This window comes from Dendropsophus ebraccatus, chromosome 11 (assembly GCF_027789765.1).
Source record: "Dendropsophus ebraccatus isolate aDenEbr1 chromosome 11, aDenEbr1.pat, whole genome shotgun sequence".
Classification (NCBI taxonomy): Eukaryota; Metazoa; Chordata; class Amphibia; order Anura; family Hylidae; genus Dendropsophus; species Dendropsophus ebraccatus.
This window is the reverse complement of record NC_091464.1, coordinates 72,410,154-72,437,294: the sequence shown is the minus strand read 5'-3', so window position 1 is coordinate 72,437,294 and position 27,141 is coordinate 72,410,154. Positions and strand designations below refer to the sequence as shown.

Here is a 27,141-nt window from a genome sequence, read left to right as displayed (position 1 = left end):
TTTGTCTGCGGATTTTATGACAATATCCTCATTCTTCATCAAACTTTTAAGTGCTTCATTTTGTGCACGATTAAGATTTCTAGAAAATTTGTTTTTTTCTCTGCTTTGCATCTTAAAGTCGTTCATTACGTTATTATAAAAGGTTTCCAAAAATGGGCCCTTACTTTCAGTAGGATAAAAGTGAGATTTAGGTTTTAAGTCGGTACTAATAGGTTCACTGAGAATAATGTCAGAGAGTTCCTCGATATCTACATATAGGATAGGATTATCATCGCTATTGGTCAATATGGGTATCATATTTAAATCTTGACTGAATGACTTTAGTGCGAAGTGTCTTTTGATGGTTAGTTTTCTCAAAAATTGATTAAGATCTACAAAAAGTTTGAACAAGTTGTGGTCACTAGAGGGGCTAAAAGATAAACCCTTACTCAAGATGTTATTCTCTTCTTTTGAAAGGATATATTTAGAAATGTTGAATATACCCTTCTCAACGTGGTCTAAATCTGGTGAGGCTGGTTTCGTTTTATCTTTTTTGACTTTTCTTCCCCCTCTGTGTCCTCTTCTATTGGCTTTCCTCTTTTTCTTGAGAGAGGTGTGACTGTATAATATTTTGTGATGGTGTTGATCATTGGACTTTTTATTTCCAAGTTTGATGTTCGGGGTGTCATGGGAATCTGTGCAGTTTGTATTCGGGCTACATTGGGATCTAATGGGTTTATATTCTGATCGGGGTCTAAAAAATGTAATGATGGAGTTTCAGTCTCAGTGATCAGTGGGGGAGTTATGGAAATATCTGAATAAAAAACTGAATCTATAATAGGAGCATGAATATCAACTGTAGTATTTATAATTTTCCTGCTAGGGGTGTGAACAGTAGAACGAGTTGAAACTCTAGAGGTGATGAACCCATTTCTATTATCCACAGGTGTTATATCAGGATTAATAGCACTAGATGGAAAAGGATCAATATTGGGTGTTATCCTATCATCTTCCATATGTATTCTGGAGGCGGATATAGGATTATTCCCCTCCATATTTTCTGTTATTTTTATGTGTTTTTGTTGAGAGGGTTTAATAGTTCCCCTGTGGGAGTGATCATTCCCCTGATGTATCGTATTGGGTCTCCTATAATTACTATTGTAAAAAGTCCTTCTATAGAAAGGTCTATTAATATTGTTATTTGGGTTATGATTGTGGGGCTTTGATTTTGAGTGCACCAACGTCCCTTTGTAATTTATGTATCTTTTTATTAATAAAATACTTTTCACTCCTATGTATATTATAGGCTAAATATTCGAGATTCAAGTTCTCAATATGTAGTGACAGATGGTTTTCAATATTTTTAACCAGTTCAATAGACAGGGATCTGCGTTTATCAATTAGTTTATCAATCATTAGAGCGGAGAACGTATCCATCATAACTCCCCATTCACCTGTAAAGGATTTATCCATGGGAAATGGTGATGAAAATGGCATTTTTAAACCTTTGGGGATAATTTTATTTTTATGGTATATGGATAAAAAAATCCAATCAGTGGTATGTCTAAGTAAGTCATTAAATAAGGATTTGATTCTCCAGTAGAGCAACCTAAGGAGCATTACTCTAATAATAGCATAACTTCCATTTTATTGGTTTACATGGAAACTCAGTCGATGGTAAGTACAAGTAAACAGTGAATATTTGATCAAATAGGCTTCAATTGTCTATATCCCTATATCCATTGGGCTTTTATGTGCTGTTGTCTCATCGTTCGCTGATAGCCGCAGATCTAGGCTACCTGAATTGAATTCCTATATTGGCAAGGATAATGATAAGTATTACAGTAGATCTGCTTGAGATTTGCCAGCAGGAAGCAATACTTCTAACTTAGAATTAGCCTTGTCACAACATCCTTTCCGCGATCCCCGCACGTTTCATCAAATTCCGTTTACCGTTCTGCCGTTGGATGAGTCTTGCTTGTTTGTTTTCTTGTATAGACTTATAAAAAAACAATGGCTATTCCCATAGAAAGAGATAGTTGTTGAGCTGTCGCGTTATAAGTTGTCATGTTTCTGTTGTGTTCACCAATAACATTTACAAAGTAGGAAGAGAACAACAGTTTTTAAAAAGATTTTTTTTTACTTTTGTATTATTTTTATATATTGGTATTGGAGTTATAGGCTTTACTATGCTGTTAGTAGTTTTCTTAAGATCTGGTTTCGCTGACATGCTTTCCTGCAGGCTTTGAGCTCAGTGGGTGTCACCTGTGAAGCCGCATTCATTCTCTCCTTTATCCTATGTCCTGTTACCTCATAAACTGACATGGTTGTGCAAGAGGAGATTTATATGACAAAGTCTCAAACGTCTCCTGAGAAATATATGAAATGCTCTTTGGTGAATAACTTTATCCTGCTCCGACCATAGATGTCTATACACTTCAGTGAATAATGTATACAGGATCAGGATCACTACGGCAGCAGGATCAGAGTAGGTCTACTGTATGTTCATACAGTTTATTGTGAACCTGGGAAATATGCTTTACAAGCAAAAAAAGACTTTTTGGAGATTTTTTTTTTTTTTCTAATCGAGATCTTTTGAAGCATTGACAAATCGAGTTGTTGATTCAATTCTCAAATGTTTTCACATGTTTATCCACCAAAAAGTGTGAAAAAATGTACAGAAAATTGTTGCAAAATAAGTACACATTAAATGGGTACTCCAGAGAAAGATTAAAAAAAAATCAACTGGTTACAGAAAGTTATGTACATTTTTAAAATGACATCTGTTTAAAACATATAAGCTGTTGTATGTCTTGCAGGAAGTGGTGTTTTCTTTTCAGTCTGACACAGTGCTCTCTGCTGCCACCTCTGTCCATGTCAGGAACTTTCTAGAGCAGGAGAGGTTTTCTATGGGGATTTGCTACTGCTCTGGACAGTTCCTGACTTGGACAGAGGTGGCAGCAGAGAGCATTGTGTACGACTGGAAAGCATACACCACTTCCTCAGAACATACAGCAGCTGATAAGTACTGGAAGATTTTTTAAATAGAAGTAAATTACAAATCTGTATAACTTTCTGACACCAGTTGATTTAAAACCATTTTTTTCTCCATGGCCCCTTTCTCCATAGAACCTTTTTAAGGCTTTAATAATTATGGGTAAAAAAATGCAAATAGTGCAATGTTCTTTAACCCCATGATGATTCGTAAGGGGTTTCAATAAATATATATATATATAAATATATATTTATATATCTGTTGCGCTGCAGAATCTGTTGGCGCTATACAAATAAATAAATATATATATATATATATATATATATATATATATAATTAAGATTTTATTATTTTTTTTCTTCTTCAGAACTTTAAATTTTACTTTTTATTATCCCACAAGGGGACTTTCAAGTGCAATCTTCTGATTGCTAATATAATACACTTTTCTAACATAACGTTGATAGGTGAAGTAACCGGCCTTAGCAAAAGCAAAACTGAGTAGGCACAAATATATAGCATACCTAGGGGTCTTCATTAGGCCCCCTACTGCTATAGAAATTCATCTGCATCCCAGAGATTGCATCTCCCTGGAGTTGAAGTGATAAAAGCCCAGGAACTACTTAAATGCCATAATCATGGTTTGACCACAGCATCTAAGGGGTTAAACTACAAGGATGGAAGGTTTCTCTGCTCTTTGTTGTTAGAGCAGGGATTCTGCTGTCATGCAACATTTAAGTTCCTGTGATATTCTGCACAAGCGACCAGTGCCAGGGATACCATTGCCCTACCAATTAAAGACATATTTTAAGGTGTTAACTGAATTCAGTGGAATTAACAATGATATTAATAATATCCTTTTTTAATATAGAAATGCAGGCATAAAATAGTTACATACATAGATTTTAATATTTCTCTAACAACCTTATTGAACGCTATAAAACTCGCCAACAGTCCCGGTTTTGGTAGGGTAGTGGTGAGGGTGGGCTTCCTAAAAGAGTGACCCGCCTAGATACAGAGGACTTTAGAGGACTTCTGGAAAGCAGGCTAAAATGTCTCCATTTTGTTTGTTTCTTGGTTTTTCTAATATTGGCATTGTTTTTCGGTTTCATCACATTGTTACTTCCTTCGTTTTTTATATTGGAGTCATTCAAGAGAAAATACTGAGCTCACCGTTTTTTACGGTATAATTCTGCTTTATACACAGTCGAAATCTACATAACATGTTGAATAACTTTGTGTAGACTTTGCTTGACTGGGTTTGTGCTGATAATGAGTTATTTCACGCTGTTATTCTTAGAATCCGAAAGCAATTTAGCTCCCCTCCTTTGTCAGATATGTGACCTAACAGCTTGGCTCTAACTGGATGGGTATGTTCTCATAGAATATTATTGCCATTAACAAATCCACAGTGGATATTTCAGTAACTCTGTAACTTAAATCCAAAACTTAAAGGGATATTCCTATCTCAACATAGTTATACTTGTAGGACTCATCAAGTTAAAGGGGACCTATCAGCAGGTTAGACGCAATATAACCTGAGGATAGCCCTCTATAGTGCTGGGTATGTGTCTTACCTTCCTCCTCGGTGCAGTCCTCCGCTGTTAGTCTTAAGAACCCTTAGGAGCACTGCCCAACCCCCATCTATTAATTATCATTAGAAAGGGCGGACCGGATGACACAGCAGTGCTCCTAAGGGTGCTCCGGAGCAGGCTTTACCCTAAAAGCGCAGGACCGGCACCGAGGAGGAAGGTAAGATACCTTCCTCCTCTGCATCCCTGATGCTATAGGAGGCTATAAGAAGGTTAGATTTGTCTAGCCTGCTGATACTCCTTCTTTTAAATAGTTTAGCAAATACATTCATACATCAAATGTGCCTCCTTCTCCTAATTTGTCCACATCTCCTCTCCTTTTTTGACAGCTCATTGTCTAAATAACGAACCACTACTCTTCTCTATAAGCAGGGGTTTGGTTGGTGGATCTATAGTTATAGTATGTATATTTCTATATATATCATATACGCTATGGAGGACATTTATTAAGACTGGCGTACTCCTACACTGGTCTTAAATTAGGCCCTAAACCCAATTACCCCACCGGATTCCCTAAGGGGCGTCCCACTTATTGAATCCGGCAGGACCTGTGGTTGGCGCAAGAATTGCACAAAAATTTACACTGCTCCGGTATTTGCCTGGTTTACGCCTGTTTCCAGGCATAGACCTTGATTGATGAGGCGCTTCGCCCTGCCTGCCCATCAGGTGATCGGGGATACAGCTGGTGTATGCAAATCTGCCGTTTGTTCGTGCTTTACGCCAGGGGCGTATATCTGCTGGACCACTGCTTTTAGAGCAGAGCGGGTAGTCAGCAACCTAGACATTGAGCTGTTAACAATGGAAAGGAAACAGCAGCATATAAGGAGGAGGTAAGTTTTGTATATGCAAAAATACTTAATTAGATGAGTAGTACAAGTGTAACTATATTACTTAAGATGAGACTATCCCTTTAAACATGGTTTTCTAGCAGAGGTAGGCTAGCACATCCACATGCAGGTTAGCCCAACTGTAACTAGAGTGAGCGAATCCATCAATATATAGAGACGATTGTGCAAAAGTGATTCCTCCCCTCCTCTTGATGACTCTCATACAAATCAATTGATAGAAGGGTTTTAGGATAATTCTACCACTTGGAGAATAGATATAACTGAGGGGGTCTCAGGACCATATAAAGGAGCTCACACATGTCCATCTTTTCATCAATGTGTAGGCTGGTATACTATTGTTCTCATATGATGACCTACAGCAGTAAAGTTGCGAAATTTGTTGGCACTATACAAATCATCATCAATCATCATCGTCATCATTAATCATCAATCATCATCATCATCAATCATCAGCATTCCCCTTAAACCACCCTATTATTATAAATAACACATGGTAGAAGGGAGGGTCATGAGGTTTCATTGTTCAGGCAGGTGTCAGAAAGTTATACAGATTTTGTAAATTACTAAAAATTAAAAAAAACTCATCTTGCAGTACTTATTAGCTGCTGTATGTCCTACAGGAAGTGGTGTAATCAATCATGCTCTCTGCTGTCACCTCTGTTGAATTCAGGAATTGTCCAGAGCAGGAGAATTTTGCTATGGGGATTTGCTACTATATTGTTCCTGACTTAGACATAATGGCAGCAGAGAGCGCCATGTCAGACTGGAAAGAATTGACCACTTTCTGGTGGGATGTACAGCAGCTGATAAAGACTTAAAAACTTTTTTTTTAATAAAAGTAGTTCACACATCTATCTAACTCTCCGCCACCAGCTGATTTATAAACGACTTTTTCTCTGGAGTACCCCTTTAACTAACCTCACCAAAGAATAGCTCAATCTCTAGAGAAGACCAAGGCAGTCCGCCTGTTCCTAGGTCATTTGTGTAAATTGTTACTGTTGATTTCCATGTTGTTTCATCTTCATCCTTTATGATGAATGAATAAGCGGCAATGTTGAGAACATTTTGATAGAATTTCTACCAACAGTTTCTGTCTTATTCTGCTTTTCTTTGATCCTTGATCATTTCTGTTGTACGTTCCTTGCCTTTTACTTCACCCTCCCCCTGTCTCTCTTTCTTCTTGAAGGGATCTGCTTTAAACTTACGTTTTTAAATATATTCCCATCTGAGACATTTATGTCATATACTGTATACAGGATTTGCCATAACTGTATGATAAATCTCACATTTACAGAGCACAGAGGTTCTGTGATTGCTTTCTTCACTTAAAGTGAATCTGTCACCTAGATATCAGTACCAAAGTGCTGACAGTGTTATATAGGTCTTGGGGAAAGGATACATATTATGTTTCATTTAACGCTCTGTGAATGCAGTCTGCTAGAAACAATATGTGGTTTTATAGTGCCAAAAAGGCGTGGCCTAGAGAGTCCGGGGCTGTGAGGTGCCTGACCCACTTTGGCACTTTCCTGCAGCATGAAACTGCATTTTTTTAGCAGATTGCTTCATGAAAAAAAATATGTGTATCCTTTTCCATAGATCTATGTGACATTGCACTTTGGTACTGAATTTCCAGGTGACAGATTCCCTTTAAATCAATGGAGGAACGGTTTCTCTTGTACATTAAAGGGGTAATCCATAGGAGCAAAATTATTTTCAAATCAACTGGCATGAGAAATTCATACATATTTATAAGTCTATTTATAAATCACTAACTCTTGTAATACTTATCAGCTGCTGTATGCCCTGCATGCCATGATGCAAGTGCTGCATCCTCTGCTCCTTCCAGTTATGACTTGTCAAAAGCTTTGATCAGTTGGGGTCTGCATGCTACCCCCCCCCTTCCCCCAAAAAGACTTCTACAACAAACCAGGAGATGTTCTAAGCTAAAAGTTTCTCTCCCTGTCTCACTGCAAAAGACTTCAAAGGTTCAATTGATTCCCAACAGAGTCAATTTCCCGCAGCAAGCAGGGAAATGGTGAAAGAAGCAAAAAGTCGAGTATACACAGACTTGTACTTGGTACACAGACGCTGACTTAACAAAACTTTTCATATGCCTTTGTATTATGTTAAAAGTTTGTTGCTGTTTCAAGTGACATTGAAACTAACTCCTATAGACTTAAACAATATACTAGCAAAAGGGGATAGTAAAAGTGGGCAACACCTTCAAATTCCTATGTACTGTTATGAATATTTTAAATAGTAATAATAAAAATTGTTATTATTTTCTGTCTTTTTAATGAAAAATATTTATTGCAGGACTGTAAACACAACATCGGTGATGCAAACAAGTGAAAATGGAACTTACGTAAAATTAACCCAAGCTGACGTTGGCAGCCTAAACTTTCAACCTAGGTAAGCAATGTGGAAACTTACAGCTTTAGGCTATGTTCACACAATGTAAGTAAATTATTCATCACGGCCGCTGTTGCCGATATGCGGAGTGCATACAAATAGTATACACTCTGGCCGGGATCCCTAGCGGCGCCACATAAAACTGACATGTCAGTTTTCTGCGGCCGCAATTCATTGAATAGCGGCTGCAGAAAACCGGTCAGTGCACACAATGGAGTGTGCGGCGGTAAATTTAGATGTGCCCGCACAACGATGCGCCCGCATCCGTATTAAACTGCAGTGAAGATCGTCCGTACTGTAGTACCGGCCGGGATGATCTTATGATCTTTTCTGACACCGGCCGGGTCATGGAACGGCTGTTGTCATGCAATGTTTGAACATGACCTTATAAGTATGACTCTCTGTTTATAAACTAGAATAAATTGTCAACAATAAAGGACACAAATTATTTATTTCAGCAGTTTTTTTTTTAAGTTTTTTTTTAAATCTGTTAAGACAAAAAATATCTGATAAAGTTTTCATTTGCTTTTAAAAACTATACATGGCTGACTCCTGCTGAGGCCATTCTGACCCCACATTTTAAATGCTTTTATGCCTTTTATTTTGCAGTTTCTTTAGAAGTAGGGTCACCAAATGTCTTCTTTAAGGAAGCTGTACAGTATGTTCCAGGATTGCATTACAAATGTAGCTATGTCACAGGTCATGAAGAGATTGGTTGTGTTAACAGAAAATCTGTAATATAGATTAGTATTGTAAATGTTGTCTTTTCTGGTTTATTTATTTATTTTTTTAATGTAGTTTAATGTTTCAATGCACAAAAAGGAATAATATAGAAATGTGTGCTCTCACATGTCTCTGTACTTCTGTGCTTTCTTTTCCATGCCTTCTGATGATGCTTGCCCTACTGTACCACCTTCCTGTACCTCTGCCTCCCTCCCACTGTAAGCCCTGGTGAAATCCTACTTGGCACAGGCCCGCCCATAGACCCACCAAAGTGCAATAACCCTGACAGCCCAAATGTTAGAGCAAAGTTAGGGCACATAGGGTGGGTCTGTGAGGCCAAGACTGAAGACAGTGCACTTACGTGAACATTGAAACAGTATCATAGCTCCCAACATCATAATTAATCAGAGTTGTAACCAGGGCCATCTCAACAGCATTATGGGCCCCTGGGCAGAGCTGGGCCCCCCTTAACCAAACCGTGACCTGCCCCCCCCTCTTAACCATAGGCAACAACATGGATCAAACATAGCTAGAGAGGCGCAACAACATGGCTTATATATAATAGGGTCACTGTAGGCTGTATTATACAGTATGCATAGTTGCCAAAATTGGACATTTCATTCCAGGGACACTTTAGCGTTGACAACAAGGGGTGTGGCTTATCATGAATGTGTTTTTAGTTTGGGGTCTTTAGTATATTACACACCCCACTATCAGGTTCCCAGTTTATTATAGACCTCATTATCAGGTCCCTAGTATATTATACACCCCACTATCAGGAACCCAGTATATTACACAACCCACTATCAGGTCCCCAGTGTATTATACACCCCACTATCAGGTCCCTAGGATATTATAAACCCCACTATCAGGTCCCTAGTATATAATACACCCCACTATCAGGAACCCAGTATATTACACAACCCACTATCAGGTCCCCAGTGTATTATACACCCCACTATGAGGTCCCTAGGATATTATAAACCCCACTATCAGGTCCCTAGTATATAATACACCCCACTATCAGGAACCCAGTATATTACACAACCCACTATCAGGTCCCCAGTGTATTATACACCCCACTATCAGGTCCCTAGTATATTATACACTCCACTATCAGGTCCCTAGTATATAATACACCCCACTATCAGGAACCCAGTATATTACACAACCCACTATCAGGTCCCCAGTGTATTATACACCCCACTATCAGGTCCCTAGTATATTATACACTCCACTATCAGGTCCCTAGTATATTATACACCCCACTATCAGAAACCCAGTATATTACACATCCCACTATCAGGTTCCCAGTGTATTATACACCCAACTATCAGATTACAAGCACACAGTATAATATAATAGGATTAGATACAGCAATACGGTAGACAATATTATACTGGGTAGGTTTAGATACACAGTTAAGCAGACATGATAGGATGACATATAGTGGCTCTGCAAACCGCATCACAGATACACAGCTCAACAGAAGTGATACAGTTTTAGCAGGTAACATGGCTGCTGTGGATGACAATACACCTTTGGCAGGCAGGGTCACCCTCAGAGCAGCATGCAGGCTGTTGCTCAGAGCTAGCACTGACTGTATATAAGGGTACTGTAGTTTGTGCCTGTATGATATAACTGCAACCCATATCATCATACCACTACCCCTTCATTATCCTGCCCCTCCATCATCATACTACTACCCTTACATCATCCTGTCCCTCCATCATCATACTACTACTACCTTCATCATCCTCCTGCCCCTCCATAATCATATGTATAGCTTCTTCTTTCTTTTGCATAATCTTCTTCATGCGGGCACGTCATTACATGGCTCCCTGCAACACACTGCCATCTTCAATTCCTTCAGGCTCTTCTATCAAGAGGCAAGAGGGATGTCCTTGCCAAGCCCTCTAGAGGGGGGCAGAGAGAGCGGCCTCTAGTGTCAGGAGGCAGAATATAAAGCCTTTAGACAAGACTGTAAAGTTTGCTTTTAGCTATGAATTGAGGGCCGCTATAGGGGACAGGGCTTGCCGGGACAGGAAGAGAGGAGATGGGGGATGCTCAGAGCTGTAACTGTGCCCTCTATGACCCATGGGCCCCCGGGCCTACCCTACCCAATGGGAAAGACTGCCATGGTTGCGACCCTTGTGACTGCTATAGCTACGCCACAATACTTGCTGTTCATCCACCTTAGAAGCTCTGTGAACCGGTGACACAATAAGCGTGGTGAGTTACACCGATAGCATATATCAATAACCATCCTGACTATAATCCTTTTATTAACTTTTAGCTAACATTTCAAATATCATGATACCTATAAATATCTTGTACAATTTTAATATCAAAGGGCTTCTTCTCTCTGTTTCTTTTCTGCATTGTGAATCCATCATTTAATTGTCTCCTTCTAGATGTGACATACTTGCGTTATATTATTAGTACAGACATAATACATTACGTTTTAAATCTAATCTTTTCTCACATTTTACATGTTATTGTACCATGTCTTCCCACTGCATGTGCCTGGGAACAATGCTGCCGATCTCTGCTTATTAATCATAAACAATGGGGCCTATTTGCATATTTTATTCTTTGCATATCTTATCATGAATTGCATTTGACTTACAAATGAATTGGGGGAAAAAGACTTGTAGATTGGTTAGGATTTTTGTGTCTTCGTTTACATATGTAATTATCTATAAATAGATGGGTGACTACACGGAAGAAATATGCAGATGTTTCTTCTGTTGAGTAACAATTGTTCCCTTAAAGGTCAACTCATCCAAAAACAAATGAAAATGGAAAAAATATATTGTATTGGGTGAAATGAAGCAAGTATACAGATGACGCCTTCCTGACATTTGGCGTGAGATGAAAAGCTCTGGGGAAAAAATACGAAACAAAAAAAACATGATTTCTTCTTACTCCGTTGAGTGTTATTTAAGTAAAAAAATGTCTATATGGACTGACCACCTAGTGGTTGTTATGTGTGTGGCTACATCTTGAGGCTTTGTAGTGTAAATTGTGTGATGAGAAAGAGTCTTTAGAAAGGTACTCCTAAGATCCCCCTCCCCCAACAAAAAAAAACTAAACAAAATCATATGGATGCTCTCATTGATCCCCCACTGATTGTTTTACACCTTGCCTACTTTTTCAAACTTTTACAAATGATCCCAGTTTTACGGCATGGGACCCATCCAGGAAACTACATCTCTCAACATGCATTGCATCTTAGAGCCAACTGTCGGGTACTCGCCCACCACTGGCTCTTTCTGCCTCTGCTTTGGTCAGGTGATCACTGATAGGTGTGAGTCAGGTATAGAAGGCATGTTACAGCTTGCATGTCCTTTGTCTCAGAAGGGAGGGAAAGGACAGAGGAGTGGAGACAGAGTGGACCAGGAAGTGAGGATTTTTAGCAGCTTCTGGGGGGCAAGTAATACAAACAAAAGGCTCAATTAATTAAATAGAAGCATATTACAAACAAGTTTAGATTATGGGTGGGGATTGAACAGGGTTAACGCTTTCCTAACTGGAGAACTCCTTTAACACAGTTTTTTGAAAGGTTTGGGTGAACACAACTGTAAAATAATAATAATAATAATAATAATAATAATAATAATAACCAACTGACATTATACAAAGAGATGGAAAATGCACATAAAGTACATAAGCAAAGCACAGCACAGCACAACACTCACTTTATTGCTGTGCCATATGACATAGTGCTGGTGAAAATGCACTGAACAGGCTGGGGAATAATTTACACAGCACAGCACTAACTATGGCGTCTGGGAGAGAAGGGGTTACCGATTCGCTGGATTTCCAAGGTGCTCTGTAAGCAGAAATGCAAGAAACAGCAGCAGCAATGAAGGGCTTACATAGAGGAGTAACTAGAAATGTCTGGGCCCCATAGCAAACGTTGCCCCCTCTTCCACCCGAGTGGAGGGACTGTGGTGAAAATGCTATAATACGTCTTATAGCATGTATTTATTAATATGTACATTACACACAAACATGAAAAACAGGTTTTATGATTAGATGATTGTAGGAAAAGATATAAGGGGTAAAGGTATGAGATAGGTTAGCCCTGGTTTAACCCTGCCTATTGCTGAAGTGGGACCCCCTGGTTTAGGCGTCCCCAAACAACAGGAGGGACTGACCTTGGAGGGACTGAAGTCTTTCCCGTTACAGACATAGCACATCTGTGACTTACACAACCCTAGCACAGGGTCAGTCCCTCCTGTTTGGGGACACCAAAACCAGGGGGTCCCACTTCAACCATAGGCAGGGTTAAACCAGGGCTAACCTATCTCATACCTTTACCCCTTATATGTTTTCCTACAATCATCTAATCATAAAACCTGTTTTTCATGTTTGTGTTTAATGTACATATTAATAAATACATGCTATAAGACGTATTATAGCATTTTCACCACAGTCCCTCCACTTTGTTTATTTATTTAAAAGCCTAGGACTGTGGGAACTCTTTACCTAAGTTCAATTATTAGGTTCCTCAACCCAACCGCTAAGCCCCCTCTTCCCCCCGACTTACCACAAACCCGTCAAGTGTAGTCATAACATTTACATTTAACTGCAAGTGCTCCTCAGGAGCAATGGCTATGGCTGCTATGGTGGTAGTTGTGCCCCATGGCTTACATTACCTGCTGCTGAAAAGCTAAAGGAAGAAGAACACACTGGTATCTACACAAGAGACAGTCCTGATCTTTATATCAGTGATCAGAGATGAGAGAGAAGTCATGATTTACCTTTGTGGATCTCTATATCTATACTGGCTTAGCTTGCCAACACACAGCCCAAACCTTCTTCGGCTCTATCTTTCTCATGCACATAGGAGATGATCAGCCCAGTCCCACTTTCTGTATTTCATCTTGTATCTCTCTACTAGAGACAGAAATTCCTCTGACAACAGGCAGTAGTCTGGAGGAAAGAAGGGAAAGGGGGGACATGATTGAAACCTTTAAGTATGTTAAGGGACTAAATAAGGTTCAGGAGGGAAGTGTTTTTAGTAAAAAACAAGAGGACACAGTGAGAGGTTAGTTGGGGGAAAGATCAAAAGCAATGTGAGAAAATGTTATTTTACTGAAAGAGTAGTAGATACCTGGAACAAACTTCCAGCAGAGGTGGTTGGTAAATCTACAATAACAGAATTTAAACACGCCTGGGATAAACATACATCTATCCTAAGATAATAAGAAAGAAAATACTAAAAGGGCAGACTAGATGGACAATAAAGGGAGACACCTAGTGGTGAAGACCTTAGGACTGTTTTTGTGGAAGAAGGAGTCAATTTTGGTAAGTTAGTTGAATTACATGTATGTTAGGCGTCACATCTGTTCTACAGGGAAATAAAAAGTTATGGTAGGGATACATGGTAATTTTAGCCACAATAGGTGTTGCACTGTGGATTATCCTGCTTTGGAGTTCAGGTAAGCATATGCGCTCAGGCTGTGACCCAAAAGTGGCCAGCAGTCACAAGTAATTTATTCAAGATGGATTCCTTGTGACTCTCAGATCGCAGCCACCCTATCTACTTAGCACAATCCATAAAATGGAACACTTTAATCTTTGGTCATGTTACTCCTGTCGTAGCCGAAATCACTATGTCTTAGTGTTCCATAGATGATAGCTGATTGGTAAGGGTCCCAGCAGGGAAACAAAATGGGATCAGCTTGTACAGACTGGAAGAAATTGATTGTTTTGTCTGGAAACTTTGGGCTGACTTTAGAAGTTTTAAATTGTGATAAATGTAAATGCACGCTACAAAGTTAAATGCTTTTGTGGTAGTTATATGCTCCTTTAGATACAGTTCTAACCTACGGTGCTTAAGTACATTTTCCCTTGTCTACCTTCCCCAACCTTTCCCTATTGTTCCTCCATCCTCTTTTTTTTTTTCTTTCCTTATTTACCTCTGAATACATTTACGGTAACACTATTTTACGCTATTATGCAAATGTGCAAATATAACAAGCTACATTATTCTGCATTCTATTTTTTTTTTTTTTTTTTTTTTTGTACACAGAGAACATCTGTTCTATAGCATACAATAATAATGATATGTTACATTTAGTTTGTTCTTTCATTGTTCATTTTTTACTTTCAAAACGAATAAAGAAAGATGTATAAATTGATTTAGAAAGGGCTAGAGATAAGTTTTGGGTAGGTGGTAGAAGGGGATAACCATTTTAGGTTGTGGACCCCCTCCAAGAAGACGACCGTAAAAAAAATATGCAAAGTATAGCGTACAATCAATAAATAGCAGCTTTTAACAGGGCTTACAAATGAATCAAAAGTACAGCAGCTGTGGGAACTCAGTATATATACATCTTTAAAGCTGGGTTCACACTATGTATATTTGAGGCTGTATTTGTGAGGCTGTACAGCAACCAAAACCAGGAGTGGATTGAAAACACAGAAAGGCTCTGTTCACATAATGTTGTAATTGAGTGGATGGCCGTCATTTAATGGCAAATATTTGCTGTTATTTTAAAACAACGGCTGTGGTATTGAAATAATGGCCGTTATTTACTGTTATATGGCGGCCATCCACTCAATTTCAACATTGTGTGAACAGATCCTTTCTGTGTTTTCAATCCACTCCTGGTTTTGGTTGCTATGAGGACCTGACATGAGGACCAAATACTGCCTGAAATATACATAGTGTGAACCCAGCCTTAAAGAAAACCATGCTTCTCCCTATATCAGACAGTTATGTTTCAGACTTCTACAAGGATTTGTCTGAAACTGGTATTGTAGCCTTATTCATTCATTCAACTCAATGTGATTGAGTGGTAATAAATGACATGTCCAATGGGCAAATGATCCATGAAGAGGTAAAAAGTAGGGATGGTCCGTGGAGAGGGTAGATTCAGCGGGAGGACCCCCTGGAAAACTGGGATACAGCCATAGCCATAGGCTGTATCCCAGTTTTCCAGGGGGTCCTCCCGCTGTATCCACCTACTCCACGGAGCGGGCAGACAGCAAGAATCTGATGCCGAGCGTTCGGGTTCATACGAACCCGAACCTCGGCAGGTTCGGACCATCTCTAGTAAAAAGTAGACTGTTTTTTTCTAATTTTGAGGAGCTGAGCTCATTCACTCAATATACTTCAGCTGACACCTCCTTTAATCAGCTGGGAGCAGGGATAACTCTGATCCCATCTGTTTAACACCAACATTCTGGGAGCAACAGCAACCAAAGCATCTAGGACACAGGTGTCAAACCTCAGCTTAAGTTTTGGCTGTCCAGGCATGATGGGAATAGTAGTTTTGTTTACTCCCTCAGGCGTACATATGCCAAAAAAGTTATAAAGGTTTTTATTATTATTAAATAAAAAATTAGGTTTTTAGCAAACCATTTGATCAAATAAAATATACCAACTCACCACGTTAAGGTGAACCCCAGAAAGTTTGTCCTTATACTAGCAAATGGCCTCTTGTTCACACTGTAGTTTTGTAATAGCTCTGTAATAGGTCTGTGAATTGGACACTTGTGATCTGGGAGGGTAGATAGGGTGGGGGACCCTCTGTCACCTGGTCCCCCTCCTCCTGAAACATGATTTCAGGATGCCAAACAGTTAAGATTATCGAAGGGAGGGTATACTAGGAATTCTGGCATAAACTGTTAGGCTGGGTTCACACAACTTAAGACAACTTAAGACACAGACCGTTCTGTGACACGGAAATGTCACAGAACGGCCGATGTCTGTGAAGTTCATCCTGGCTTGTACAGCCGCACTTTACATTTTCTGCACAGTCAATTTTGTGCGGCCGCAATTATATGAATAGCGGCTGCACAAAACTGACATAGACTTCAAAGCAATGTATATTTTCAATTAATACTGATTTGCAACAACGACTTCAATGCAATGTACACTCACCGGCCACTTTATTAGGTACACCTGTCCAACTGCACGTTACCACTTAATTTCTAATCAGCCAATCACATGGTGGCAACTCAGTGCATTTAGGCATGTAGACATGGTCAAGACAATCTCCTGCAGTTCAAACCGAGCATCAGTATGGGGAAGAAAGGTGATTTGAGGGCCTTTGAACGTGGCATGGTTGTTGGTGCCAGAAGGGCTGGTCTGAGTATTTCAGAAACTGCTGATCTACTGGGATTTTCACGCACAACCATCTCTAGGGTTTACAGAGAATGGTCCGAAAAAGAAAAAACATCCAGTGAGCGGCAGTTCTGTGGGCGGAAATGCCTTGTTGATGCAAGAGGTCAGAGGAGAATGGGCAGACTGGTTCGAGCTGATAGAAAGGCAACAGTGACTCAAATAGCCAACCGTTACAACCAAGGTAGGCAGAAGAGCATCTCTGAACGCACAGTACGTCCAACTTTGAGGCAGATGGGCTACAGCAGCAGAAGACCACCCGTTACTAGCATGGTGTACCTAATAAAGTGGCCGGTGAGTGTATATTTTCAATTAATATGGTTTTGCAACAACGGCAGTGATTAATTGAAAATATATATGTTAGGTAAAGTTAGCCCAAGACTAGGGCCACACTGCATTATTTCTTTCCGTTTAACAGATCCATTTTTAAATCTTTACTTTTAGTGTAAAGAAACAGTGGTCAACCACTTGCTTGTGCATGCTAAAAAAAAAAAGGCTGGGTCTGTTTCGATCCATTTTTTTAAAAAAATAATGTAAGTCAATGGAAAATGATGGATGGTAGGTGGCATACAACTGCATCCTTTTTACAATCCTGTTTCTTTCCATAAAACAGTTACGTTAAACTGAAAGCAAAATAGCAGCCCTATTCTTATGAATCTTACCGTATTAGCCCTAGCCTAATACGGTAAGATTCATATAATAGTTCACTTGAGTACCCTGGGAAACTAAAAGTATCAGTAACATTTTTAAAAATGTAAAAAAAATAAAAATAAAAACAAACAACATTCCTTTTTAGTATAAATAATTGAATACATATAATTAGTGTCTTTCAATCTGTAATTGTATAACAAATCTGCATTGTATAACAAATCTGTTTTGTTGTTATAGCTTTAACAAATGAAACATTTTTCCCATAAACTGTTCCTTTACTTATTCTGTACAGATCACTATTTAGGATTCTCCCTTTTATCATCACAAGTAGGAAGGATTATATTAAAAGATGACACCTACTATATAGGTGACACTTAAATAAATGATAGTCACAGTTCCTATGTCCCTTTTCCTGCACAATGAATTTCTCCCAGGTCATAGAGCATTCCTAGAAAACTCTCCCATAACATTCATTGAGTCAGCTCCAAACTAAAGGTCCCTTTGGTCCTGTGACTGCTGTGAAGCATAAATCTAAAAACTGTTAAAAGCAACCCAAACAAAAGGGCTGGCACCATAAACATGTCTAGAGATGAGCATGGTATTTGACTCCCGGTGGATGGAAAAGATGGACACAGCCATAGACATCTCTAATCATACACACAGAGTAGACGTTTAAAAATTAAATCTACAAATGGAAAAGAAAAACAATTCTGCATCAGTATTTAGAGCTACTTTTATTGTTCCCATACATATAAATAAGGCTGCTGGTTTCTCTATAGATATTGCTTCTGCATTATATCATACAGTATTGCTGTCCTACATTTGATTAGAACCCCATGAGGCAAACAGGTCGATGTTTGTATCATCCATGTCCTGAAATCTGTAGCCAGGAAGCCATTTTTATAGTTTAAAGCTATAATATTTTACACCCAGTTGAGTTTATCACTAGAAATGTCATTTATGTCACCTACCAGATGATCCTAGGGAGTTGCCTATAAGTCTTCGGGTCGAATATACTGTACAGAGCTTGTCTTGATCATATAACCCTTTCAATCATCAAGAAATAATTGGCCACCCGTGAATTTCCCAGAGATAGTAAGCATAAAATAGATGATGATAAGTAAGTGCTATAGAACTTATATTAAGCCATGAGCATTTAGATGTATGGGTCATGTTTTACAGTTGTAGAAATTTCTGCAACATATCTGCTTAATTTATATATACCCTCAAAGCCCATTCAGATGTTTTCATAAATGGAATGTCCTTGTTCATCCTATTTTGGCTGACATTGAGAATACCTTTCTTTGCCCTCCAAAAGGATCGTCAAGTCATGAAAGCTTTTAGTTGGTGTTTTAATGTCAAGGCATCTGGGCCTTCATTGGTGGTATACACTGTCAGGGCATCTGGGCCTTTCATTGGTCGTATACACTGTCAAGGCATCTAGGCCTTTCATTGGCGGTATATAGTGTCAAGGCATCTGGGCCTATAGCATGGGGGTATATCAAGAAGATTTCCTGACAAAAGACCACAACAACCAAAGCCTCTAGAGCAGTGTTAAGCAAACTTGAGGAAACTGTCCAGGTTCCGCAACTTCTCCAAGCCCGAACGCTCAGCATTTGATTCCCAACATCTGGAGAAATCTGATGCTGCCCTAGGGCTACCAGAAAATATGGATACAGCCATAGGCCATAGGATTTATCCATGTTTTCTAGGTCTGTCTAGGGCAGCTTCCATCTCCAGATACCAGGATTTAAATGCCGAGCATTTGGGTTGGTAAGTTGCCAAACCCATACAGTTTCCTCATGTTTGCTCAACACTATTTAAGACCCCTGAAATAACATTCATGTTATGTAGCGTTTGATGAATAAAGATGCCCATACACTCTAGATATTTATTGGCCAAACAATTATTCCGCTGAAAACTTTTCCTATAACACTCGCCTATCTGAGCATGCATAAGTCCTCTACACGGAGAAGGAAATAAGCTGCTTCCAAATACATCTAGCAATGGCTCCTGACAAAAAGAATTGGCTGAGTTGAAATCCGATATGCTAGGCCCTTCTTTCCCCAACAGCTGCCATTGGGGGAATGTGAAGAAATCCCCATACACATTGGATGGTTGACTGCTGTACTTAGGTTATACGACTTTCACATTCATTCTATGCCAGGACCAAGGCTCACATCCAGCCTCGTACTCATCCCTGGATGATACCAATTGATTCTAAATATCACAACCTAAAGGGGGTTTCTGGGCAATAGAGATTAATAGTCTATCCATGGGATAGGTCATCAATCACTCATTGACACCTGGCACCCCCTGAGAATCAGTTGTTCTGCTCCCACACTACCAAGTGAACAAGGCCGTAACAGTTGTGTCTGTTCACTGTGTATCAGTGGTGACTGGTAACTGAAGCTCAGCTCCCATTCAAAGAAATGTCAGCTGAGCTTCAGTAACCAGATCTGGCCACTACACAATGAATTGAGACAGCTGCTTTCAGTTTTCACTGTGATTGGATCTCCCATTCACTGCATAGTGCGGGGGATGGACCGCTAATTTGCACAGGTGTCAGTAACCCACCAATCAGTGATTGATGGCCTATCCTATGTATGGGGCATTAATCTGTTTTTCTAGCAAAGCCCCTTTAAGCTTGCCTTCGGCAGATGCCTTCTTTGACTTTGGACAAGAAGACCATCCCTGTACAAGAGCGATTCCGGGCAGCCATCCCATAAAGATTTAATTATACGTATATTTTATTTTGTTCGTTTTCTATCTTTAGTTTTTTGTTATTTTAAACCTTGGCATCTCCCTATCCTCCTACTTTCACCGTGATCGGAATTTCCAATAAAACCAAATAAGATTTGTTCTTTGCATGTTCTATATGATAGGATATAAAACTTTTTTATAGCGCACTATATTATCAGCTTACTGAGTTTAAGATCTGGAGCATGAAGCCTTTTATCTTTTCTCCTCTAGTAATTTAATCTATCAATTGTTAAAAGGATCAGCATTTTTAAAAAGTCGACGTACTGTAGATAGGGGCTAGAGTCGCTTTATCTGTCTCCATGGAAACCTGCCCATCCAGATCAGTGTGACAAACTTGTCGAATTTCGATTTAGAACCCATTGTTCACTGAAATCCGTCGTCTCTCGCATTGGCCGCGGTGAGGAAAAAAAAAATAATAATAAGCCAAGGCTTCGTTTATTACAAAAATTGATTTTGTTAGGATGATGTGTGTATTAAGTTTAGGAGCTGTACAGCTATTTCCATTTAGCTCAATTATGTGCTGATAAGAGGGAAAAGGGAGGAGATTAACACAACAAATTGTGTTAGCCAAATCAAATTCCAACAACTAATGCCGCTGAAGTCACTATCTTCTGAGACTTGGCCAATTCTTTGTTCTTCTATGTTGTATTATCAAAGCACAGTAGCTGCAATGTCACTGAAATACCCCCTGTAGTCAACAAGTAACAAGAAAAAACTTCCTTTATGTGCATTAGAGGCCGGCAGGTATTTAGAATATTGTTAATTTTTTTATTTAATTAATATTTTTATTTATTTATCTATTTATATTGTTGTTGTTGTCACTATTATTGTGATGATTATAGTTGTCGTTGTTGTTGTTATATATAAGCTTTGTCTATCTGATTTTTTTTTATTATTATTTTTAACAATGGGACGTCCCTGGCACAGCCTCTGGTGTATGTGTGAACAGCCTATTGATTATTGTTGCTTTCTTTTCGCCTTCTGCGTTTACTTTCTATTCTGCAATAACATTGCAGTATTTTCAATACGTGTGGGAATACAATACATGCTTTGCATTGTGCCGTAGTTTAACCTCTGTGTAAGCCGCTCTAATATCGAGCCGTAATGCAGACAATTCTTTAGGATCTACTGATCTCTAGTGGCCAATAGAATAAAACCGTTTTATTTCGGATGCCGTCTCACAAGATGTATCAGTAAATTCATAGATCCAGATGTAGTAGAGCTGAATCTGCCGTGTTAAATACAATCGCAGGCTGTCTGGTTTTTCTGCCTGAATGTAATATTGGGCTGTAGGGCGTAAAGAGAGAACGAATATGCTCAATCATTGTTTAGAAAAGATTTTTTTTTTTTTTATGTTATAGAATCTGTGAGCAATTGAGCTAAGGGAAGGATCAGGCTCTTGGTGCACAGTTCCTTCTCTAGAACAGAAGATACGCTGGGGATGGGTCATAGACATCTCAGTATTTTCAGCGAATCCTCTTTTTTTCAGAGGGATTAATAATAAAAATAATATTAATAATGATTACTATTAGGCTATCTAATAATAATAATAATAATACTTTTATTTGTATAGCTTCAGCTGATTCTGCAGCACTTTATATACTTTGTCAATTTTGGTCCCTGTCCCCATTTGGGCTCACAATCAAAATTTGCTTATCTGTATTTTTTGGGTGTGGGAGGAAACCCAAGCAAACACGGAGAGAACATAAAAACTCTTTGTAGAAGTTGCCCTTGGTGGGATTTGAACCCAGAACCACAGCTCTGCAAGGCTACAGTGCTAACCACTAAAGGCCCTATTAACTATTTGGCCAATATCGTCCGTTATGGCCGATAATCGTTTTGTGTCTTGTGTAATAGATCATAGTCTTTCATAGACTGGTTGATCATAGTCTTTCAACATGTTAGCAGCGATAGGCAGCAATCACCTGGGCAGCCCCCCCGTGGCCCCCCTGCACTTACCTGCTCGATGACGAAGCTGGCAGGGAACGAGGGACAAGTGAGCGCTGACCTGACAGGTCGGCGCTTGCTTGCTTCCTCTCGTTGCACCGTGTAATAGGGGCTTAAGCCCCCATGCTGCCTAATTTGACCATTTGAGGGCAAATATCGGCCGTTCAATGTTAGTCAACGCCAAACTTTAAACGTACATGAGGCGAGTGCAATATAATGTTATGTGTAGATTGATATAAGTGACATTTTCCCTTTAAGATGGTTATAAGCAGATAAATATTTGTCAAGCTTGCTGATTGTGGTGGGATTGGGTGCTGGATGGGGGTTTTCTGACTGGCAATGGCAGATGGTGTGGATTTTGAAATATTACCATTTTTATTATACCATATATGGGGGCAGCCAACGGTTTTAAACCAAATTTACAAATACCTTTACAGCAAACCCTATGGACATAAACTCATTAAACTGTAGCTGACCAAGTGATTTCTATGGGGGAATTTTCTAGACATACGCTATCACTTGTGCAGACGTCAATGTGCAGGTGGGGGATGGAGTTGAGCTCTATTGTAAATGGTCTGATCCCAATCTTTATACAGGTATCATCTTTCACTGTAATCCCATCTGTGATGATACTAATGGCCCTATTCCACGGAACGATTATCGTTCGTTTTCGGACGATATCGACCGCTACGGACGATAATCGTTCCGTGGAATAGAGTGCAACGATCAGCTGACATCGTTCATGTCGGCTGATCGTTGCAGTTGCTTGTTTTTCAACATGTTGAAAAACAAGCGACTGATATAGCAGCGATCTGCTGCCGTCGCTCCGTTGAATAGGAGCATCGGCAGCAGATGCTGCTATATCCTATGGGCTGCCCGGACGATCTAGCGATCCCCCGGGCAGCCCCCCCGCAGCTCCCCGCCGCCCCCTCCCGCACTCACCCGCTCGCTGCAGCCGCGCTGAATAGCGGCGGCAGCGAGCGGGCGAACGAGGAGCAAACGAGCGCTGACAGCGCTCGTTTGCTCCTCCAACGACCCGTGGAATACGGGCTTAAGTAGGGATGAGCGAATCTACTCTAGGAATAATGCAAAGTGCTTTGTTCCTATCAGGATTTCATTAATCAGGCTATGGGCTATGAAGTCTTCTCCGCCACTCCTCTCCGGGTGCTTGGAAAAGATGGATGTAGTCCTGCAAAACTTCTCCCAGCTTCCCAGTACTGGATCCATCTTTTTTCCAGCACCTGGGGAGGAGCGGCACAGAGCGGAGCAGACTTCAAAGCCTGATGAGCAGGATCCCGATAGGAGGATACTGAGGATACTAATCTCTACAGGATAGGAACTGTCAACTTAATATTAAGCCTAGTGTCGTAAATGAAAACTGCAAGAGTTCAACATTATTTTATAACATAGGCAGTAAATGGAAAAAAATCTTTAAAAAAAACTTTATTCAGACAATAGATCATTTCCCCATGACTGGTTCCCTTTAACTGTATGGCCAGCTATAAACAATAGGATGTCTGTGGCTTATCAACATCTCCCACTGGGGAAAACATGGATCAAATGAATTGGATTTATACCTGAATAAGCCAATGTTTCCCCTGACATAAGACGTGTCTGCCATCCACTTATCCTCTTCCTGTATATACAGATAACATGCCTTACAGAAAGCAAGGCGATAGCTGAAAGCTGTGTTTATGGACAGCTTAATGTGTAGTGAAAGAAGCTAAAAGGACATCATGTCCATCTCAATGGCTTACAAGGCAGGTAACCACCGTGAAGCTATTAGCTACTCCGTAAAACATGGAAAGGAATGTTACTGGGAAACGTCTCCAAACGACCACTCCACGACCACTAGAGAAGAGTAACCCTTAATCTTGACCAGATTATTATAATTGTTTTAATGATTATTTTGTCCTTAAATAACATTTTAAAGAATTAATATTTACTGTAGTTTGTTGTAGTTAAATCAATGCTGATCATAGGAATGCCCTTCCCATGTGAATCTCATGTTAAAGTGTCACTGTCCTAGAGACAACCCTATGGGAGCTTACAATGGAGATCATCTCCTATAGGAAGAGGGAAAAGGTAGAGAGCCAGCGAGTGAAGCGCTTACCTGAGCTATTCTCCTAGCTCTATCTGAACACTTACGCCCTAATTTATCAATCACGGCTCCTCTTTATTGTATCAGAGCTGAAAGTTGAGCTGTGATTGGTTGCCATGGACAGTAGATTACACCAGCTTAAATTTTACACTCTTTGATGAATCTTTCCCTTAGACCTCAACCAATCAATACTTCTGACATGTGTCTATGTCACAAAGGTTTTTTATTTTTATTTTTTATTTTTTTAAATTTAGGCTTGCCATGTAGTGTCCCAGTACAAGGGTCACTAACTTGTTTACCCTCTGTCAGAAAAAAAACTCTGTCGGGTGTCACACCAAGAGCTTGGAGCTGTGATTTTCCGCTCCAGCCACTAGATGTCTCACTCTGCTCTGTGCACAGCTGCAGTGTGTAAGGTTTAGTCTAACTGTTATATATTGTTCAATTACAGGTGCAAGACACTCTAGACTTTCTTCTCTTCCTGTCACATGACTTTATATAGGATAGGGGTTTTCTTGTAAAAGGGCAGTCTAGGTTCTGACCTAGTTGAAGACAGTTCAGTTCCAGTCAGAGAGACTAAAACCACTAGTGTGCAGTGTTGAGTACTTAGAAGTGGGGTAACCGTGAGCTGGGTAAACCTTTGTCTATGCCTGGGATTCTTCTAAAACGTCAGGACAGTCACCTCCTAGAAGAGAGGAAGAGGGACTGATCCTCAGTAAGACAAAGTTGCTAAGTGATGAAGTACCTTACTGACAACGCTCATCCAGTTGGGGGAATCTTTAGTGGAAGCTCAACCTAGACTACACCTACACTATCCTCATTGCACCAAGTCTTTCTCTGTTTTCTTCACCTCTGCCAAAAGCCTAACTCAAGAGTTATATTTTTTTTGCACCAGCACCTGTGAGCAGTTTTCCCTACTGTTTATCTTTTGTATTGCACTGAAATGTTTACAAAGTATCAACTACTGGTTAAGTAATTAAGTTACTGGTTAGGTTAGTTAGTACCTACAGTGCCCATGTGTGGGCACTCCTGGCCACTGTTACAAAACCAAACCCAAACACCAGAAACCCTCTGACAGCCTCAATACCAGCAACCTGGGCCACAGCAGCCACACATATTAGATAGCTGTTAGTTATATGATCCTCGTATACACATGCATGGTCAGTTTGGTAGGAAAGAACCACTGCCAAACACCTCTGGCAGCTGAATTAGGATCAAATAATTGACATACACCAGAGTTATCCTTATCTCATGCAACTTCTGCCATTGGGGAAGAGTTAAGAGGCCACATGGGCATCCAGTCCTGCAGAAATCAGCAGATTCAACCTACATTTATCTAAGGTGGATTGATAGCTTTATTCTGCAGCTCTATATCACGAGGTTGCCTGCAGAGTCAATATCCACAGGTAACTGTCACTGGGGTAGCCATTTAGGTCATTGTATCCATAAGGTATTTTATCAAAGAGTGATAACTATATCTCCCCTTTACAAGTCTTTCTTCCCATTGAGAAGCACTGAACGTTTTTTGGTGTCAGTGCGGGACTTTGATATTCATTTTTTCCAGTTCCTGACTAGCACTTTAAGCCACTACTTTGTGAACACTTCTAGATACAGATACCATCATTATAATGGATTGTGTCCTAGTGTGAGGTTCTCTCATAACATGTACTGTAGATGCCCGAATTCTATAAGAAATAATGTTCTGTATTCATTTACCTCCTATTCCCTTATATAAAGGTTGTGGGCTATTTACATAATATAGCACCATATATCAACACATATCAACAAGATATATCAACATAATATATGATTTCCTCCTTTCTCTGGTTTTCAGTTTGTAGCCTGTCCTTCGTTGTCGATTTTTCTCATATGAGCGTGTGCTGGATGTAAAATCTGGGTGTTTAGAAGTCTACAGTTTTGTGTGGTTGCTCTGCTTTCTCCATGCTACTACAGAACCCATGTGATTCTCCCCGGCAAACTGGCTAATATCTGTGATCTACCCTCCATGTATGCTCTCCCAATTCTCCACACTTTGAGCTGCTGTGTACACCTCCCTTTCCCTGCTGCTATTTCTAAGACTCTGAGAAGGGACGGCTAAAGCAAAGAGCCATTCAGTAACACACGTAGATCTCTGACTTATGTTTGTTATCCTATCCAGATAAATGACTTACACAGATCCTATAAGTGCAACATTGTAGCTAATGTTTAATGAAGACTACCAAATTGCTACAAAGTATCCACAGGATAAGTAGCTGATCAATGAGGCGTCTGACCATTGGAACTCCCCAATGGTCTGCCCAGCCACAGCTAGCTCTATTCATTGACGAGTACGCCAGTGTTAAAAAAAGCCCAACCCCCTTTCCCTGCCGGATTTAAGGCCCTATTTCACGAAACGATTATCGGCTGTATTTGCCTGATATCGGCCGTTACAGCTGATAATCGTCCCTTGGAATACAAGGCAACGATCGGCCGACATTGTTCATGTTTACTGATTGTTACAGTCGTTTGTTTTTCAACATGTTGAAAAACAAACGACTCATACAGCAACGATCTGCTGCCGTCGCTCTGTGGAATAGGAGTGGCAGCAGCAGACCGCTGCTGTATGCCATGGGATGGCCGGACGATCAGCAATCACCCGGGCGCTGATAGCGCTCGTTTGCTCCTCATGGTGGCCCCGTGGAGTAGGGGCTTTACTAAGAGGCACAGGCCTGGTTTTCATCTGCTTCCAGGTGTAATTCTAATAAATTAGGCATTGGGGAGGCCACGCTTCCTCACCACATTGCATAGGCGAGTGGAGAATACAGCTGGCATATGCCACTGAAAAGGGGCAAGTCTTCCCCTTTTACGTGGCGTACGCCAGGGGGGCATGTTATTAAATGTCCCCCAATGTGGTTTATGTAGTCCTGTCCTGTACTGATGCACACTGCACTCCATACACTACACTACATCTGATAAAGCATGCCTTTTTTTCACTCTCTCTCTGCTGGGTTTATAAG

At 40.0% G+C, this 27,141-nt stretch overlaps 1 protein-coding gene across 2 annotated transcripts in view; it reads left to right on the top strand.

Moving 5' to 3' along the window:
- The window catches only part of TMPRSS15 (transmembrane serine protease 15), a 302,887-nt gene that overhangs the window by 255,195 nt on the left and 20,551 nt on the right, over positions 1 to 27,141 (top strand). For both annotated transcript variants that reach the window (XM_069945651.1, XM_069945652.1), the window contains one exon: positions 7,728 to 7,823. In XM_069945651.1, the coding sequence (XP_069801752.1) occupies positions 7,728 to 7,823 (96 nt within the window). The remainder of the gene's footprint in view (positions 1 to 7,727; positions 7,824 to 27,141) is intronic.